This window comes from Dermacentor andersoni, chromosome 9, assembly GCF_023375885.2.
Source record: "Dermacentor andersoni chromosome 9, qqDerAnde1_hic_scaffold, whole genome shotgun sequence".
Classification (NCBI taxonomy): domain Eukaryota; kingdom Metazoa; phylum Arthropoda; class Arachnida; order Ixodida; family Ixodidae; genus Dermacentor; species Dermacentor andersoni.
In genome coordinates this window covers 15,056,288-15,076,241 of record NC_092822.1, presented here as the reverse complement: position 1 = coordinate 15,076,241, position 19,954 = coordinate 15,056,288, and the positions used below count along the sequence as shown (strand labels likewise).

The 19,954-nt window shown below is 46.4% G+C and overlaps 1 protein-coding gene and 1 long non-coding RNA gene across 3 annotated transcripts in view; one reads left to right on the top strand and one right to left on the bottom strand.

Annotated features, from left to right (window-relative positions):
• The window catches only part of LOC140213145 (uncharacterized), a 59,468-nt gene that overhangs the window by 22,381 nt on the left and 17,133 nt on the right, over positions 1–19,954 (top strand). The window lies entirely within an intron of this gene.
• On the bottom strand, positions 3,600–15,891 carry LOC126527078 (uncharacterized). 2 transcript variants are annotated; one of them, XM_055068366.2, is made up of 6 exons: positions 15,643–15,891; positions 14,800–14,937; positions 13,883–14,122; positions 11,571–11,711; positions 5,049–5,138; positions 3,600–3,840 (listed from the first exon to the last, which is right to left on the bottom strand). In XM_055068366.2, the coding sequence occupies exons 1-6, from the start codon at positions 15,793–15,795 to the stop codon at positions 3,667–3,669; spliced, it is 936 nt and encodes a 311-aa protein (XP_054924341.1). In that variant the 5' UTR covers positions 15,796–15,891; the 3' UTR covers positions 3,600–3,666. The 2 variants fall into 2 exon arrangements, with proteins under 2 accessions (XP_054924341.1, XP_054924342.1); XM_055068367.2 differs by having other exon boundaries at positions 5,049–5,135.

Sequence of the window (19,954 nt, the reverse complement as noted above, 5' to 3'; positions counted from 1 at the left end):
CGTCAACGGCAAAAATGCGTCTGCAGTGTCCATATAATGGCTGTCCCTATAAAGTATACTCTGTCGGGCTCACTCGGGCTCAGGTTCATCAAAATTCTAGTCAGCCGGGCTCACTTGGAGTGAATATCGGAAGATATCTACTCAGCCGGGCTTAGTGGGACTCATACTCACGGGTTGGTCTAAGTGAGTCGACTCATCAGTGAGTTTGCCGACTTATGTCTAGAATGACGTAAATAGATTTGTGAGCTGCTTTGTGTTCGCACGAGGGTCAGCATTAAGAAGGAAGCGCTTCGGCGTTGTTGGCCAGCAGCTTGTATGTGTGCGTGTGTGTGAATTGGACTGGAAGGCGGGCTGCTGGTGCAGGTTATGTATAAGGTGGAGCGTGCTGCATTGGGCTGGTCGGTTCATGACGAAGGGGGTAAGTAGAGCGCGAAATACAGGACGAAAGCAGAGATGACGCACACAGCGCTAACGATGCGGAGACGACGAACACAGCGCTAATAGAGCTAACATAGCACTGTATACGTCGTCTCTGCTTTCATTCTGTATTTCGCACTCTACTTACCCCCTGCGTAAAGCTTCTTTTCTTATATAGGAGACAGTGTCTAATAAAATTCGAATGCGAGAACTCTAATTAATTCGTAGAAGTCTGACGTACCTTCTTTGATACGCTGAGTTTGATACTTCAATATCCTGATTCAGGCGCGAAAGACTTCGCGTAAAAACCATAGTAGCATTTTTGATTGCTGGAGTGAAGTTTCAGGTACAAACAGCTAAGCAAAGGAATTGCAAATAACTAATTGCTCAACTAAATAATTGTTAATCCAAATACCACTCGGTTTTCTTGTATGAAAATGCACTGCTGGGGCGGCAATGAAGGTGCGCAGCTTCATTTATTTTTATTTGCTGATGCCTAATTCAATTTGAACAACCCGGTGTTAAATGGTGTTCGGGCGTTCTGGGGTGAAATATTTTTGTGTGTATATATAGGCATAGTTTCAAGCTTATGATTGTAAAATTGCTAAATTCACAAAGTAAATTTACAAAATATTGCTAAATAAATAAACAAACAGAGAAGAACCAGAATTCTCCAAGGAAGAGCACAATCACTTAATCAAAAGCGTGGTTTCTTTGAGCCGTGCGTTGACAACAGCTGCCAGATCAAGGTAAACAGATCGCTATCTGCATATCTTGCGGTTTTCCACAAGGCGCGAAATTAAACGACGCCATGTCCTACGGACAGCGGCGACAGCTGGAAACGACAAGCTTCATCGAGGCAATAGCGCGATCTCGCTGCAAAAGCTTTCGCCGCTCACCGCGTTTTCCTAAACATTTTCCTTCCGTGGTGCAGCCTGCGCGGGCTAGCAATCTTGTTAGCGCGCATCTGTCGCCAAGAGCTCACTTTTGTGAGGTGGATTGAATGCAGCGAGAATGAAGGTGTAGACGTGAAAAATTGTTGTAAAGAACCCAATCTACGGCAAACTTGTTTTCGTTGACTTTGTCGACGCTGGGGCCGTATTCCCGGACAGCCAATTTGGGTGACACTTTTACTTTCGTGAAATTTCATGTGACTAGCGCCGGAAGTGTCAGCGCGTCAGGAGCCAAACACATGGCTAAGTGTACTAGAAACGTAACCTCGTTTACATTACTGTTACCGTAGCATATTGCATTTCTTAGCGTATTACGCTAATACTTATGGGACAGCGTTGGCATGCTCCGCGGGAGTCGAATTACGTGTTTTAATCTACTCTTTTCTGGCAAATTAACGCAATTCGTGTTTCATGGCAGATTACCTATAGCGCATTGCATGGTTGTGATGCGCTATAGGAATGCGACGCGATACGCCGCTGTCGAATTCATATTCTACATTTATTACCGAGCGGGATACATTCACCTCCACTTGTCCCTACTTCCAAAGACAGCGAAGCGCTTATTAATGAGTCAGTGCTCTTTGTCACATTTCTACAGCTGAGTCATCACCATGGGAGATAATGTACAGTTTTCGTATAGACGTAGGGAACCCACGAAGGAACAATTCATACAGGGCAAAATTCCCCATAGTGATCATGATCATTAGTTAGCGACTTGTCGCTATGTATGTGAACTATTTTGGGCAGCGACCTGGTTGCTCTATTATCAACAACGTTAGTGACTACCCGTACTAAATGGCGCAGTCGTTTGCTCGCCGAAGTCAAGGCACCATGTCAAGGGAAGGAACGTGCAAGAATACGGGGGGCAACGCTATCCTGCCATGAAAGGAAACCGATAACCAACGCTGTAATACCGTAGTCACACGCTCGTTTTTAATGACGATTGAAATCATTCACCATTGAAATGCGCAAGCCCCATTGGATTCCTTCCGCGGTCTCGCGCAAAGGAGCCAATTAGGCATGCGCGTTTCTAGTACATTTGGATTCAATGGTCATTGAAAGAGAGCTTGTGACTTTGCTATAACAAGCCAGGTGCACTCCGTCTCCTGAAGAACTATTCATTACCGGCACCCGCGGGGGGAAGCATTTTTCCAAAAATCAGCTTTGTCGTCAGAGCTGCGGTTGCGCATGCAGTGGCAGAATGAAAGTAAACATACGTACAGCACCAGCACAAGAGCAAAATATCATACATAGAAAAGGTACGTTGGCGCATGCGCAGAGGTAGAATGTCATCATAACGAAGTTTATTCTATCAGCAGCGTTGCATTGACAGAACCAACGTAACAGGCGTCGGCTGGCGACATTCAACATCGGTGGCGTTGACACCGATGGAACAAAATCAAACATACATTTTTCTTTCAAAATAAAAAAATTACAACGAGCTGACGATCAGCGAACTATACTCCGTTCCATAGATAGCAGTCAACGCTGTGGAAGCTACGCAAGAATTTCGGTCAAGAAAGGTTATCACTCTGCGCGTTACGTCCATGCTTCTTTGCGCGCAAACAGCCTTCGCTCGAGCGAGCATGCACGTGAGGCTTCTTGCGATGGGCTGCAAATAAAAAATTCCGGAAAGAACAACAAAAATAAAAGCGCTCTAAAACAGCCCATTAGCAGCCGTATACAACAGTGCGTTTCTAAGGATAAAAATGTTTTGTTGCGTACAGCAGTTGCGCACAACAGCGTTAAAAAAACAGAACTATAGTCAAGGGCCAACGAAGCCACTGCAAGAACTCTCTCTAGCCTCCTCAGCGTTGATGCTATGCATGGAACGGAATATAGTGACCCCAGTAACGCTGTGACGGAATATAGTGAAGGAATATAGTGACCCCAGTCCTCGGCATTACCGAGCTGTCCTGGCGCATGTCTGCGTCGGGATGAAAGCCTGCGCACACGAGTGTTTCGTCGTGTTGTGAGAGAAAGCTTGCTGTGAGTCAACAAACAAGCTGACAGGCGAGACTGAGACCTTAATCGCCTTAGTGGCTGTTCCTGTCAGTAGCGCATTGTCTGAAGCAGGGAAATCAACTCAACAAAGGAACGGGCATTCTCGGGATTCGCATTGTTCCATTGTAATGATTTCATTGACTGAGCGAGGAAACTGCAATTTAGAAATCATGAGCAAGAACGCCCTTAAGTTGACGATAGGGAAAAAAAGCACGGAATAAGTCACACGAGTCAAAAGATTTTTTTTTCGAATGCCATAGACAGCCTTCCGTGGAACGCATCTCGAGAGGTGCTATCGCATGAAGAAGGGCGTCGGTAGCGGCGTGGTCGTGATCGGCACCGGGCTTCTCGCTGTAACGTTCGATCGACGCGGAATATGCGCGAATGAGTGGTACACGTCGTAGCCGAGGAACAGCGCCACGGTCAGGATTGCCAGCAAGAGCAGAACCACGGCAATGTGCACCGCCTGCGATCAATGCGGTGTCGGTGCGACAACCACAGAATAAGAAGTTTTGATGCGCATTGCTGTATACGAGGTGTGCCAGCTAACATGAACAATGGTAAAGAAAAAAGAAGAAGAAAAAGAAAGAAGCACAGTCTTCTGTGTGGATGGATCCAACTATGTTTTTAGCAATCTCTTGCAGAAACCTCAGTACTTTTGGTGCTCTTCCCAATACCCTGTATAGTAGCTGATAATTAACTCAATGGATTTAAAAAATAAATAAATTATGGGGTTTTACGTGCCAAAACCACTTTCTGATTATGAGGCACGCCGTAGTGGAGGACTCCGGAAATTTCGACCACCTGGGGTTCTTTAACGTGCACCTAAATCTAAGTACACGGGTGTTTTCGCATTTCGCCCCCATCGAAATGCGGCCGCCGTGGCCGGGATTCAATCCCGCGGCCTCGTGCTCAGCAGCCTAACACCATAGCCACTGAGCAACCACGGCGGGCTGGATTTTTTTTTTTTTTACTTATTACGCTTACGGACCCATTGTCAATGCAAGGTTTGTAAAGCGCATCTAAACACGTCACTTTTGTGTTGTTTGCGACGTGTTGTTGTTTGTGTAGCTTCTTTTCCTGTGCATAAAAGTCCTCGGAACCTTTGAAAATCCGCCGATGGCAAGCAACAGCGGCTTTTTTTTTTAGGCACGTAGAAAAGAACTACACAAATAATGCCGCGCTGCCAACAACTGGAAATGGTGCTTTCATTTGCGCTCTACGAACGTTGGGTTGACACTGTGGTTGTCATATTTATTATGTTTGTTAATTATTCAGTGCTAATTTAGGAACATAAATATGCAGGACGCTTCCCCAGGAAGTTGCTGATAATATGAAATTGGATCATTCGGACCGGGGGCTTTGTTTCTATTTAAACCATGGCTAGCTGCGACGCATGTATACATACTATGCCTGAACTGTACGTATATAAGGAAGACAGGTATAGATGACTTATAGCTAAATCGCTTACTACTTCGCACCCAGGTTTTGCATTTAATGGCCACTTCGATTAATTACACGGTGTAAATGCCGTAGTTACTTGCTGCATTCTTGTCTCTGATGGGTTTCTCGTGAGAAAGGAGGAAATTGTAGTGCTGTCGTTTGTGGGCTACAATTAATGCCACCCAGCTGTATACACTGATGACATCGTTATTCTAAGAGAAGGCAACTAACCTTCGGCAACGGTGGATCTTGGAAGTGGTACATCTTGCGCGTACCGAGTGTTGAAAGACGTGACTTGGCGAAGCTGTGTTCCGACAGCTGCTGGCAGAAGGAAAACAGAAAACAGTTTGATTAACGCCGTGTATCAAGATGCCACTGTGTTTATTCCAGTAGGGGAATCAAAGCGTGAGGTTGCTACATCTAGTTTTACGGCGAAAAGCTGTCTTGCAAATGCAACCGAAGCTGCCAGTGCCGGCTGCGATTGGCGCCGTGGCAGTTGGCCTCGCAGAGTTTCTACTAGAGGCAACAGTGGCGCTAGTGTCTATGGGAGCTGCAAGCATGGTAGTTCAGCGAGCGTGGGAATGATGGTTAGTAAATGAGTGTGCCTAAACATCTCTGTTTGCTTCAAACACATTTGTGACATTCTGCATTGTTAAATTTCCACAAAATATTGCAATATTTGCGCCCAAAGTCTTATTGACTTCAGCGCTTGTAAATATACGACTGCATCAGAATTTGGGTCGAGAAAGACAGACAAAGTTCATTAAACAAAGCCGTAAGAACGTATGAAGCCACAAGCACGAAGATAAGACAAATCCATGAACTAACTATCATTCCCATGGCAGGGGAACAATCGCAGCGCCAGCGTTTCTTCTAGTACAATTAGTAGTAAATTCCGTGGCTTGTCTGGTATCAGTCACCCGAAGTGGACTTCATGGCGGAGAGGATAATAAGCTATACTGAACCACTGCCACTGTGTAAATAGAGTGTGACAAGATGACGATGGGAGCTGGTCGCACTAATCACCGGGCTATCATGCACCAAATCCCATTAAGCGCACTGAGCTATCTCGGCACACGCTCCGCATGGTGCGTTGCGTGCGTGGCGCGGACATGTAAAGCCCTGCCGTCTACCCCCGTGTTTTGGAAAAAACAACGGGCAATACGCTCGCGCTGACAAACACTTACAAAATGAAAACTGCTGATGCAATTCGCAGCAATAGGCATAGGAAGATGTCGCGGATTGAAATAGGTCAAGGGCTAAATTACGGGAAACATCAATGCAGGGTGAACATGAGAGGAACGAAGGTGGTTTCTGATCAGTTGACCAGTTGAAAGAGAAACGCAGGAGTGTTCAAAGGTGAAACACCAGCGATCAGCCTGAAAGGCCGTCTCTGTTGCTTAACAGTTGTTACTGGAGTTGTTGGAAGCAAGGGCGAAATCACCAATACCTAATCACGGAAAGAGTGCTCCCATCAGCACCGTGGATCCAGCTCGGACGAGAGAGCACTTAACGTGGATTACGCAACAGGGGACATCGCGACCTTCTATCACATGATCGAGGAATCCGAGGCCAAGAACTTGACAAGAGAATGACGAATGTAGTGCCGCGGCCACTCTGAAAGGAAGCTCGCATCGTCCCACGAGAGCCTCCGGTGTCCTTTGAAGAGACCTTGACTGAGGACATTTGAAAGCGAATGCTTGCTTTGCGAACCCTCGCGGACTTTGCTGACCATCGCTTCTGCTACTGTTTGCCGTATGGCTCACACACAATACAGCACGCATGTAATGAATCAGCTTATGTATAGACATTCGCGCTGGCGTGGCTGGTTTTCTGGTGACCGGCTCTGTTCTGTAAGCAGTTGAGCAATGAAACAAGACAAGGTGCCTAAATATTCTTACTATAACAAACATGCGCCTTCGAGCGCATAATTTCTTTATTAAAGCGAATACTGGTATGTTTTCTTCTTCGGAATTTCTATCTGAATATAGTGAGTCGATCGTGGCGACAATAAAATAGTAAATTGGGCCTATCCCGGTGTGGCCATAATAGAAGCAGGGCCAATGCGGGAGACAGTATAGCGCGGTCACGTTGTGAAACGCAGAGTGGAAGATGTACATATTTACAGAACATGCAACCAACCGCTTTACGGAAGCTTCGCTTAACATATGTTCCAAGAAGTGTTAGATATGCAGAAATTCTAACAGTTTTTCTTTCGCCGTTGCAGAAGCCTCAGTCATCGTGAAGCGAGGACCTATCTGAGCACATTCCTCATTGTCATGCTCACATGGGATACCCTGTGGAGGCACAAAGTCGCGACATTCGTAAGTGCAGGCAAAGCAAACCGCGGTCTTGCATATAAAACTCGAACGCCGACTAAGCCCAGGTATGCTTGGTGCAAACTTTCACGACGAACTTCGCGAGTCAGAAAGAGAAGTGGCGGCATGACGCATAATGTTCCTTGACTTGCGATATACACAGACGAAAAAAGAGGTGGACGCAGCGGCGCTCTCACCGCGTTTTGTCAGTGCGACACATGCCTGATTCAAGAGACAACTGCATGATTTGTGACTGCCTGTTTAGTAATATTCGAGCTGCGTACGTAACATAGCCCTCTCTTTGTTTTACACGTGCCTCGAGGAAACAGGATATCTGACACCACTTTGCCTAAATCTCTATATAGCTTTTGTAGTGCACCAGCCCCTTCATCGCGTTTTTTCCCCGTGGAGTCCTGATATTACATTCAATTATGGTACGTTGCATTGATCTAAGATCAGCGCAAGATTTCTCGAAAGCACTGTACTACACAGCGTGGGAAAATTACACTCTTAAGAGTGTTTTGTTGTGTCTCTAAATCACCCGCTTAAGCCCATAAAAAGGGCCTCCTTTATAAGGCCAAACTTGTGTGAAATCCGCACGGCCTTCCGCACCCGTCTTCCGCACGCGTGCGGCTAACTGCAGGAGTCGCGCAGAGCTGCAAACATTTCACAAAAGTGCACTGAAATTTGTGCAGCTGTTTGCGACTCGTGCCAGCCACCCGACATGTTCGGAAGGTGGGTGGATGGTAGTGCGGACTGAGCGCAATCGGGCCCTGAACCGCACAGGTGAGTTGGGCCGAATGGCAGTAAATACCACGTGCCTTGCTCGGGGAGGCTTCGGCGAACTGTGCGGTACTGGAAACGGTGCGCGGCGCGTTCGACAGATTCACCGCCGTTTCCGTGCCCCACTTCGTGGAGCGGCAAGATGCAGTCCTCGTCACACAAGAGACGCCAGGCGCCTTCGCGGCACGACGGAGTGACGTCAAAGTCATGTCCCACGTGAAGGTGATCACATGCGAGTTTTAAAGCGACGCTTTTTGAGTAAAACCACCCTGACTTTGATTACCCTGGTTGCAGCTGCTGCTACTGGTCATGTCTTGCCAAAACGCTTGCTCACAGAAAATTAAAGAAAGAAACGCGTGTCCAATTTATGCGATCGAACCTCAGTTTCCCGTGCGGAACAGGCCGATGCTCTGGCCAATCAGCCAAAATCTTGTTGTTTTAACTATAAGCGAGATATAATTAGTTTTCTTTAAGAGTGAGGTACCCCTTCGATCAATATTAAAGATAACAAAGATGTTGCTTTCAGAGTGGTGTAGTAGCTAAATACATATTCACCCGCCTTGGTTGCTAAGTGGCATTGACGTTGCGTTTCTAAGCAGGAGGTTGGAGGATCGAATGCCGGCGGCGGCGGCCGCATTTCGGCGGAGGCCAAATGAAAGTACGTCCGTGTACCGTGCAGAAGGTGCACGTTAAGGAAGCCCACGCAGTCCAAATCAAATCGTAGTCCCACACTACGGCGTGCCTCATAAGCAGACCTTGGTTTTGTCATGTAAAACCGCATAATTTAATTTCGACTAAGCTCATATTTCCAGAACAAAAGTACTCAGTAGCGCTAAACGATAAAGAGAGAACTAGCTGATTCGTGCTAAAATGCGATATTTGAATTCGCAGATCACTAGTAATTGTTTCTAGAGAAGAAATTTGTCGTTGCCGCTCATATGGCTCACCATTGCACATGTAAAAATGCATACGGGACTCAGATACGTTAACAGGAAGGTGCGGTCGAGTGCATGGCCGTACAATATCTGCAGCGCCGTCTCACGATAATCACATGCGCTATCGACGAGAGTTATGCATGCGCAGTGCAAGCCGGCCAGAGACAATGAGCCGTGAGCGCACACTCAGCGTTCAGGTGGTTATCAGGAGCCGGTGCTGCAGGTATCGACCACCACATGCCCGCGTGTTCAGTTTATCACATATCTTAGCCATGTACAATTACGTCGTCGTAGCAGACATCACGAAGAAGTGTGTAAAGCCAACAGTCACATCGCCACAGGAGCTGTCGTTTAAAATTTTTGGAGTCACCGTCACTGACCAGCCTAGAATACCTGCGAACACAGCAGGTTACAATCGCACAAGTAGTTCTCGCGCGTCCCCATCACGTAGCTCTCGCGTTGCACTTCCCTCAGCGTACAACTCTCCCGAGCGTTCTTAGGTCGACTAACATCGATTTCCTCCTCGCTACATCACTGCATCGACGCCTCACTGTATGTATTAGCGTGAACTACTGTTTGCACTTCGGCATAGCTTGTTAACGACATAGTTCACGAATATTAAATATTGCACAAAATATAGTTGCTGTCCTGTGCGGTGCATAAACATAGACATTGCAGGACACTACACATTAGGTATAGGATGGCAATAAAGCCAATTGTGCGCATCGCATTTAGCTCTACAAAGTTTAACTTCTTCCCAAAAGGTTCGCTTCACGCAGATTGCAAAACGTAAGATGGATCTGAAGAATATTTTTTGTAGTGTTACACAAATCGTTGGTTTGCTCCGCTAAGCCAGAGGGCGCGGGATCAAATCCTGGTCATGGCGGCCGCATTTTGATGTGGACGAAACCCAAAAACACCTGTGTAGCGTGCACTGGGTGCGCGTTAAAGAACCTCAGGTTGTGAAATCCGGGGCCCGCACTATGGCATGCCTCATAATCTTATCGTGGTTTTGACGCCTGAAAACCCCAGAATGTATTTTTTAACCCAAACCGTTGGTCTCAAGCGTTCAAGTTTTTTTTTCATTCGCTAAGCCCTAATGTCCGTGAAGCTTACATACAGGGTTTTTCAGCGAACACTTCCAAAATTTTTAAAGGTTGCCTGTGGCAGATAGCTCAATGCTAGTTTATGAACCGGACTATTCGAAACGGCGGACACTACTTGCACAAAAAATTGAAATGCAAAATTGACTAATTAACAAGAATTCACTAATAAACGTTTTAGCTGATTATCCTATCACCCATATTGCAATTTACAAATTCTAGCAGTGGATTTCGCGAGGCGGACCCACTTGGAAAGAATTCGCGGATTGATCCCAGTTTCGAGATATAAGTTCCCCAACTTTGCGGAGAAATGCATTGGCGTTCTTGTTACTTGTGGGCTTCAGTGCATGAAACGACGTTTCGTTAACAAATTAACTGGATTACCAATGCATTTCTCCGCAAAGTTCGGGAATTTATATCTCGAAGCTGGTGTCATATTGAAAGTTCGTTCCAAGTTAATCCACCTTGCGAACACCGCGGCTAGAATTTGTAAATTGCAATATGGACCATAATTTAATTAGTTACAACATAATTAGTGAATTTTTATTTATTTAGTATATCTTGCACTTCAATTTTCTGTGCCATAATTGTACGCCGCCTCGAGTAGACCAGCTCATTAACTAGAATTGGGATATCTGCCACAGGCAACTTCAAAGATTTTTGAAAGTGTTCGTTGAAACACCCTGTATATCGAGGCACGTGCAAGGGCTTTTGTCAAGTGTTTCAAATAGTTCCCAAAGTATGGTGCCTTCTCATTTATCTAAAAACAATAGAGTATGTAACTTATCCGTAGTGTGTCTCCCGACTTTAATCTGAACACCATCGATCTAACGCATCTTCTGTTAACTATCACGAAGACTAACCGTCCCATTCACCAGCAAATCTGTTTTGAACTCGCCTCCGACTAATATTCCCGCGATGGCATCTCAGTGCACAATGACATTGCAATCCAGTGCTCGAGGTCACGGGTTTGATCCCGGCAGTGGTGGCCGCATTTTGTTGGAGGCCAAATGCAAGAATGGTCATGTGTAAAGGTTTAGGTGCATGTTAAAGAACGCCATGTGGTGAAAATTACTCAGGAGTCCCCTACTACGGCGTGCCTCATGAATATATCGGTGTTTTGGCAAGTAGAACCCGACAGTTTATTATTACTCCTTAATTATAGTCAGCATCATATCGAAGCTCCAAATTTGAACATTAGCTCATCAAACTTCATTTCATAATTATCTCAAGTTATACATATTTAAGTCTGTTTAAACAACAGCCATCCTGCACTACATTGTATAGCACCTTTGTTGCTCTTAATTTTGAAAGTTATGTTATCATATGCGAAGTATAAAATGTGTAAACATGCTTCTATGTGCAGAAGATTTGTATAAAGCGTCGCAAACAATTGTTACTTATTTGCTTTGTCTAGCCAAATCTTTTCTAATCTTGTGAGCGATATTGCATACTAATTTTACAGGAGGTCCCTCCGACAGTTCTTAATTCGGGACTTCGTTTGATAACTTCCTTCGCACGGTTTTTGTGCCCTGATATTTACCAATATACCTGAAAACCGAACACGCCCATCATACTTAGCACGACAGTGAAATTTTCAGCGTTTTGTCTCACCTCATCCTTTTTAACAGGGACCTGAACCTTTTCATGATCGGGCTTCTTAACAGCTGGTGTCGGTTGAGGAAGAGCGCCCACGTTCAGCTGCTTCCCTTGACGGCCGTCTCTGGATGGCTGTGGCTTGGGCTTTGCGGGTTCCTGTGCATGCGAGGCCGCGTATATGAGGGGCAATACTCAACAGGCAGCCACATTATTTGCAAAGTCTGCAAATATGTGTCCATTCTTGGGAGCGGGCAGGAAAAGAACAGCCACTGAAGTATCCAATCGATAACCGTGGCTATCCAACACGCCAGACTAGTTAACGAAGATGTTATTGTATATATTTATTTGAAGCTTAGCACCTACCACAAATGAGAGCCAAGGCATGATAAAAAAATAAAACGCGAGGAACGCTCCACAATCGAAAAAAAAAACACCAACGTTTGAAACGTCTTCACAGTATCTTTCATGGTACAATTGGTATACGCAGAGAGAACTATATAAGGCGACCAAGTTATTGGTCACAATGCTTTGACCATTGGTTCACATTCCGTGAACCTGCTTTGAAGTTAGGTTTGTGAAAGCTGTCTTTTTTTCCATAAACCTATTTGTCGTTGTAATATACTTTTTTTTCCAATGTCGTGAATCCTTCATCTGGTAATAATTGTTCTGTTTCATAGAAGTGATCGGCCTCGCCCGGTATTCTTCAATGCAGCCTCACCCTGCAGACTGCTAGCTTCCTGGCTAGCTCAGACACTAGAGCGACTGGCACAGAAATGCATTGTTCTGGAATTCGATCCCCAGGCCAGGACGAACTTCTCTACAACTGCAAAACTTCCTTTATGAGAAACCCGTATGAATTTCCTTTATTTTATTTTGATATGCTCTCGGTAGATGACAATTTTATCTTTCACGAACCTTCCTGCACCTTGTAGGCTTCTGCAGAACTAACTTTTAATTTATTTCTAAATAAATTTGTCCCCTCAGCCTACTCTGATCTGTCGACAGAAAGCGGAAGAGATCATGCAAAACAGAACTAAGAGAAAGGACTGGGTAGTTTTATATGTTCAGGATACAAGCGTTAAGATAGCTTAATCACTTCAAATTTCAAACAGCAATGACGCTCCCGCAGTGTTATAGCGAGAATAAATATTTATAATGGAACCAGCGCCAATATTCGATGTGTTTCTGAATCTCTATGAGAACCACCAACGCAGGATATGTGAGGAGAAAGCTAAGGGCACAAATAGGGGCTGCACTGACGCCAACGCGCGTAAATCAAACGCCGGTGTTTTGAACAGGAGTAATATTTCTAGCAAACACCTATCAATGTGTCTGCTTATCATTAGGTCCAACAGTAACGAATACGAAAGTGCCCACTGTGTGAGCGGCTATAGAAACGCGTTCGCCACGACACAGACAAGCGCCCTCGCTCCACAGCTCCCTCCATGCAACAGCTCAAACGCCTGCCCATGTTATTGCTAGTCGATGCAAACCTCTTCACAGATACAGACACTGGACATAAGGCAGGCCGTAGACATGCATGTGCAACTTACTGCACAAGTTTTCGGAGCGCGGAATTTGCAAACCAGTTAAATTTGCTCATCATTTCGCCTCTCAGCCAAAACTTTGGTGAACGATTGCGTGGTCTTCGGTGAAAATTCCTACTGTAGATATGTTTCACCTTGAGGGCAGTTGGATTGTCTGCGACAAAATGGTTTTTCATCAAGTCCCATGCATAGAAAAGTTGGGGTTACAGGAAGCTCATTGCTTTCCCTATTTCACCTACTCCACTTGATTTCTCAAGTATCATCATCCGGCGGGTTCTTTAGTGGAAGAAGCCTCTTGCGTTGATGCAATAAGTGGAAATGAAGCAAGCAACTCTAATAAAATATTCCGTGCGCCGTTTAATAATTCCGTACGTCTTTTCTAGTAATAATACGGAAACTATACTGAAACGAGATAACCCCATTAATTACGTAGGAATGGTGTGGCAGATTCATGAACTTATTAGACTTCGCAGAGAAATATTTCGGTATAGCACGATAAACGAAAGTGAAACCTTTCTTTGAATGAATGGGCAAATAACACACCTCCACCCCATGCCTTATTACCTCTAGAGAAAGCAGGTAATACTATAGGACAAGCATTGTGTAGGTTCATGATTATCGCAGCGAATTTGGGATATATCATTTACACTATCTCTGTGCCCTCACGTGTTACGTCTCTATCTTCGTATTCGCGCAGTTATTCTCTACGGTATAAATCTGAGTAGTTCGGGCTGTGCTGATTCCTGCATCAAGAGCGAACGCTGCTGCCTCTGCTTTCACCTGAGCCAATTTTGCTGGAGGTTGCGGCTCCACACTTTTGGGTTTAACGGCCACTTGCGCCACCGGAACTTGGTCAAGGGGTGCCTTCTTCTGGTCCCGGGGAAGCGTAGGTGGCTGAGGCTGAGGCTGAGGCTGAGGCGGAGGCGGAGGCGGAGGCGGAGGCGCAGGCAGAGGCGGAGGCAGAGGCGGAGGCAGAGGTGGAGGCAGAGGCGGAGGCAGAGGCGGTGCCTTTGGGGGTGCCTGTGAGAATTGAGGCCACAGGTACATGGCGCGACATACGCGGTCGTAAATCGAAGAGCTTCGCAGTTAGTTGAAAATTTGAGGATAGTAGACCGATGTTGATATTGCGACTATAGCGCTTAAGTGAAGCGCACCCTGATATACACACCATGCTTCACTGTCCACACACGTGCGTTTCTTAAGCACTATGGTACATGATAGAGCTTGTTTGCTTAAGTGCAACAGCACTGAGGCTTGTAAATATATGGGAAACGCTACTTCAGTCATTCAGTTCTAAAACTTGTGCAGTCCATAGTGCATATCTCAGTTCAGGGTTGTACACATTGAGCCACTTAATAAGACAGTTCACAATGCTAAGTTGGTAATCGTACTCCTGGTTACTTTTAATGGTTGACACAAGTTGGCTGAAACAACCTGTATATACATACGCGCCGTAAAAGTTCTGTGTGTCTTCAAAACGAAGTCCTGTCGTATGTAGCTAGTCCTTAGCGCGTTTTTATGGAAACTGTTAAGGGGACCCTTGTGAGAGCCTCAGTGGAGCTTATCCTGAAAGCATTTGGCGCATTCCATCGATCGTAAGTGCGCTGATCACCTTATCTGCCCCCCCCCCCCCCCTATCTCTGCCGTTTTCAGACCATTAAACAGTACTCTGTTTCCTCCTCCTCCTCTTCGTTTACCTGAACCTTTTGAGCCGCAGCCGCAGCCCCTGCCTTGTCCATCTTGACAGCCTCCTTCGTCGCCAAGACTTTGACAGCACTCGGCCTTCTTGGTTCCTGGCCAGGTAACGCAGGCTGGCGCACGGCTTTCCCGGCCTCCTGTGAATACCGAGCTGTCGTTGCGTGAAATGTGGCCGGAGAGCGAGTAAGAAACGTGATCACTACGTTGAAAACGCGCAGAAGTGAACAGTGAACCGCATCATAAGTGACAGCGTGCTGCCTTCTGGTGCATTCCCTTGTAAGAGTGCGAACAAAAGGTTGAGGGGGCACTTAATCTTTATACGAGCTAATCTAGATAACATTTCACGTGTATTCGGCTCCGCAACAACGCGCGCTAAGGAAATGTGGGAATAAACTCTGAGAAAGAATAGGATGTCTTGTTCTGTTTCTTCTACGCTGTTCTACTGGCGCAAGACCTGATGGTCTAAAAAGGAACACGTAGAACAGTATGCCTTAAAGACTGGCTCGTTAAAAGTGTTTGTAAGGACGCTTATAGTAAACTAAATTGTGGAGTTTAACGCCTCGAATCTGTACGGTGGGCGAGGAGGGACACGTATAACAAAGACGACCGCATATATTTTGCCAACCTCAGGTTCTGTAGTTCCCCATGCATTTAAGTACACGAGCGTTTGTGCATTTAGCCCCCGGTGAAATGCGGCCGCGAGGCAGGGAATCGAGCCCTCTACCTCTAGCTCAAAAGCAAAATGCCATAATAGTCACTGAGCCAGCACTGCGAATTGTAGCTCACGTACCGGTCCTTCGTGCTTACTTTACGTGTTACAAATATCACTGCCCTACACTTACCATCGATGGTTTTTTTCCGGTGACAGAGGGTGGCGGTAGGGCTATCTTCTGTCCCGGAGCTGTTGGTACCAGCCCGCGTCCCGCTCCACCTTGGCCGCCTGCCGCAGCCGAAGGCCGCCGAGCTTTTCCCGGGTTATCTTGGGCTCGAAACATTGCGAGTTGAGAAGATCCTCCGCTGCCTTATTTTTGGCACGCAGATATTGAGCCTTACGTTGGAGTTGCTCATAAACCTCTCAGCCCGGAGATCGAGCTAGGGAGCGTCTTCGTTTTTTTCGCTTTCTCCTCACGAGCGCAGATCATGGGCTAAAAATAATAAAGAAAGAAAACGCGTATTATTAAGCCTTCCCGTAAGTCTTTGGTTAACTTGTGAATACTGCTGTACATATGGTCATCTTCATGATAATAAATAACATTCCAAAAATAAACTTAGACAAATCGTTACGAGCTCTTGCATACGGCAGCCTTAGCTAATCAGTAATGCTCCCTGTAGGAGCGCTCTTCCTGTAGTGCGGCAGCAAGCTATTACGTAGAAGTGGCACACGCAGTCGATCTTGAGGTCGAGTAAATCTGTCTGTTCGGAGTGTGACAGACGTCCGTCTGCTATAGCCTGTTTGTCAGGAGCTCAGCCCGCGTAGCCTCTGCTATTTAATGGCTGAGCATTAAACATTCTACTCTTCAAGATCTGCATATGTCTGACGACTGACAAGGACGTCATCAGTAACAGCAAGCGCAAATGTCCGCAAGGCTTCTCAAATTAGAATAAATGGCACACGAGCGCTTCCGCATACCACCCAGTCGAAACGCTGCCGCCGTGGCTGAGTCTTTAACCCATGACCTCGGGCTCGGCAGTAGAAGCGGAGAAACCTGCGCGACGTAGCTAGATATGTTGATGAACGGAGTGTCTTTTTATTGCGATAGCAATCATACGCATGCACAAGGTGCGTTCGCGCCGTCGGCGCCGCCACCGTCGTGCGGTCACGGCATCCGGTGCACACGCCGTCCGCGCGTGGAGGGTCAGACGCGAGACACGCGCAGTGCGTCTGACTGCAAAAACGACGGTGCGCCCACTGGACGCATACCTCCGTTCAATCGATTCGACAGCGAAGACGGCACTCTGCCTCCCGCTGCTAACATGATCGATCTGCGTACAGACACTATATAGCGTTCCCACCCAGCACCCGTGCGCATTCAATATCGTTGTGCATTCATGGCCTCAGCGAAATGGACAGCAACTTTATTTACGAACGCGGACGTTTTTCTCTCGGTGCCACTTCGTGCACCACCGAAGGGACGGCTGCGTTGCGTGCGAGGTGCCTATTAGGGACCAGGGCTGTTTATGGTCAGCCGCAGTAGCCGTATCGCGTGCTATATCCCGCCAAAGATTGAATTTTCCAGATAGCTTCCAAAGAGCTCCACAGCAAAGCTAAGGCTACTGCTTTCGATGCTTTGTCCTTCGGGCTAAAGTGCCCAATGACGCGACCCACGTATACCATGGTGCTTGCTACTGCTGATTGCACTGTCTCCTGGATGGGCTCACTTCTGAGCTCCCCAATTCGCATCTCCCCATCTCCAGGATCTGCCCAGTTTACTATTGCACCATCTTCCGGACCGGCATAAGTTACTCGGCAGGAAGGCAACCAAGCATGCAACGCCAAATCCCTGAAAAGGAGGCTTAGAAAGTTTCGTTTTAGCAATGGAATTATGTGCTTGAAGGCGCATATTTCTTGCACGGAAGATATTTAGGTACCGTTTATTGACTCTTAGCGCAGTTCTTTAGAGAACCGAGATGGCCACCAGCAGATCTGTAGTAGTAATATTGGGTTACATATACGTATGCCCGATCTGTTATACGAGTGCAATCTTGTGTGCGAGTTATTCGGTGAGGCGATGATGACAACTTAACACGTATTATTAAAGCAACTACCACATATCTCTGATATACGTACGAAATGCATTTTTTCTGCCGGACAACAAAAGAAAGAAAGAAAAGAGAAAGCAGGAAAGAAAGAATTGGAAAGGCTGTATCAGGGGTGCAGCGGTAGGGGTACACGCCAAACGTCTTGTGCATGTTGGATATTGTGTACTGGCACTAGGGTACAGAAATCAGGTAACCAACCAGAAAAGTTAGATTTACTCTCGCATTAGAAACGTTACATGCGTAACTTCTATTGCAGGGAGTGGTGGTCTTACGGTCCAGTTTTGCGCCCACGCCAAGTGCGACCAATTTCTCCTTGGCATACTGTCAATAGGCGCTGATCAATGGTTGCGTCATCGGCGAGTGCTTCGTACGATGAGCATGCAAGGTAATGCGCAATTTATATATTATTTCACACTTTCAGTTATTGCTTTATTTTGAATATATGTTCTTCTCTTTAAAAAATTCTGAATCTGTGCACAGCACAACTCGTGGCCAATTTGCCAGAATGAATTGCACCATTTCACTGAGGAACAGCCAACCAGCAACTAATGGGCAATCCAGACGTCGGGTTCAGCCATATAATTTTCTGATAAATGCGATCATTCCCATAAAACGGGGATGATAGTTAGTGCATGAAAGTGTAAGTTTTTGAGATTGTCTTTTTATATACTCTTGTCGTGCTTTATTTTTGTAAATTTGCAATCACTCAGTTTTCTAAGCGCAGCAAGGCAATTAGTCTCAGCATGCACGCGTAATCAGTCAGCATTGCTGTATCTTTAACGGTATATTTTGTTGTTATCAGTTTGTGGGATAGATTGTGCAATCACGCACTGTGACGTTGGTTTGCAAGAGAGCATGCGCCAGTTTTGTGCCTGTTTTTTCTTATCACCAAGTGAGCTGACGCCCGCCACCAGCGTAGCTATTTAAGCAGTGGTATTCGTCGAATAAAACTTTTTTTTTTTTATTCTGTGCAGTCTTGACTCACGCGTCAAATATAACAGTGGCCACGAGACACGGTCCAACCCGTGCGTAGGCTGCATGACATTCGGGAGTCGCATTCGAGAGGTCGACCTCAGAGAAAATTCGTCGTGGGTAGAGCATGTCGAACACATTGAGCTATCTTGCGCTGCTAGCAAGCTCACAACGGATGAGGACAAGCGAGCTGTGTTGCTCAGTTGCTGTGGGCCAGAGACGTACTCCCTGATAGTAACCCTCGTCAAGCATTCGCGACCGCCAAACGTGGGCTACCAAGTCATTGTCGATGCAATGAAGAAGCACATCTACCCGAAGCCGTCTGAGCTATACGCGAGGTTCGTCTTTTCGAAGCGAGAGCAAGAAGATGGGGAGGGCGTCTATGACTATGTCACTGCTTTGCGCAAGTTATCCCAGAACTGCGGATATGGCGGTACAAAATTTCCATTGGAGGAAATGTTGCACGACCGTCTGGTTTCTGGAATTTCTGACAATGTGGTTCAACAACGATTGTTAGCGGAAAAGAATCTGACTTTCGAGACGGCATACGAGTTAGCAGTCATGGCGGAAACAGCTGCCAAGCAGCAAAAAGTAATGAAGAGAAATGCACAGGAGCCGAATTCCAGCAAGAGTTGACTGCGGCAGTAGTAATGGAAGCCAGCAAGAAGCAACCAGAAAGGCCGCGGCGTTGTTTTCGCTGTTTGGGAGCCCATGCAGGATGCCGTCGCAGATACAAGGATTCTGTGTGCGTCAGCTGCGGTGGGAAGGGTCATTTAGCAAAAGCCTGCTGAAGGAAGCAAGCTCAAGTGTAATTGCAGCTGGATGATTTGAAAAATCTGTGAAGAGCGAGTACGACGAGTTGTTCAGTACCAGCCAAATAAAAAGTGGGACAGCAAAGTGCGTCATCGCTGTGGAGATTGGAAGTGAAATGGGGCCTATGGAAGTAGATTCTGGAGCTGTCAGATGAATCATTAGTGTGAACAAATTTCAACAGCTGCAAGTGGCGAAAAGGATCAAGCTGGAAGATTGGGACACGCAACTCATTATCTTGACAAAGGAAGGCCTCAACGTGCAGGGAATCGCATTCGTGCCCGTGAAATTCCAAGGCAGAGAATTTCAATTGCCTCTGCTTGTAGTGAAGAACGAGTGGAACCCTCTGCTGGGCCGAGATTGGTTCCAGCCGTTGGCAATCCGCTTAACGGGTCTTCATAGCGTCTGCGTCAGACCAGAAGCAATTTTGGAAATGTTTCCCGATGTGTTTAGTCAGACGTTTCCAGGCGCTGCCCTACCACGCATCCACATAGAACTCAAGGAGGGCGCCCAAGCAATGTTCCTGAAAAGCTGCAGGATTCCGTTTGCCATGAGGGATGAAGTTGCAGCTGAGCTAAATCGCTTGGTGAAATTAAGAATTTTGAAACCCAC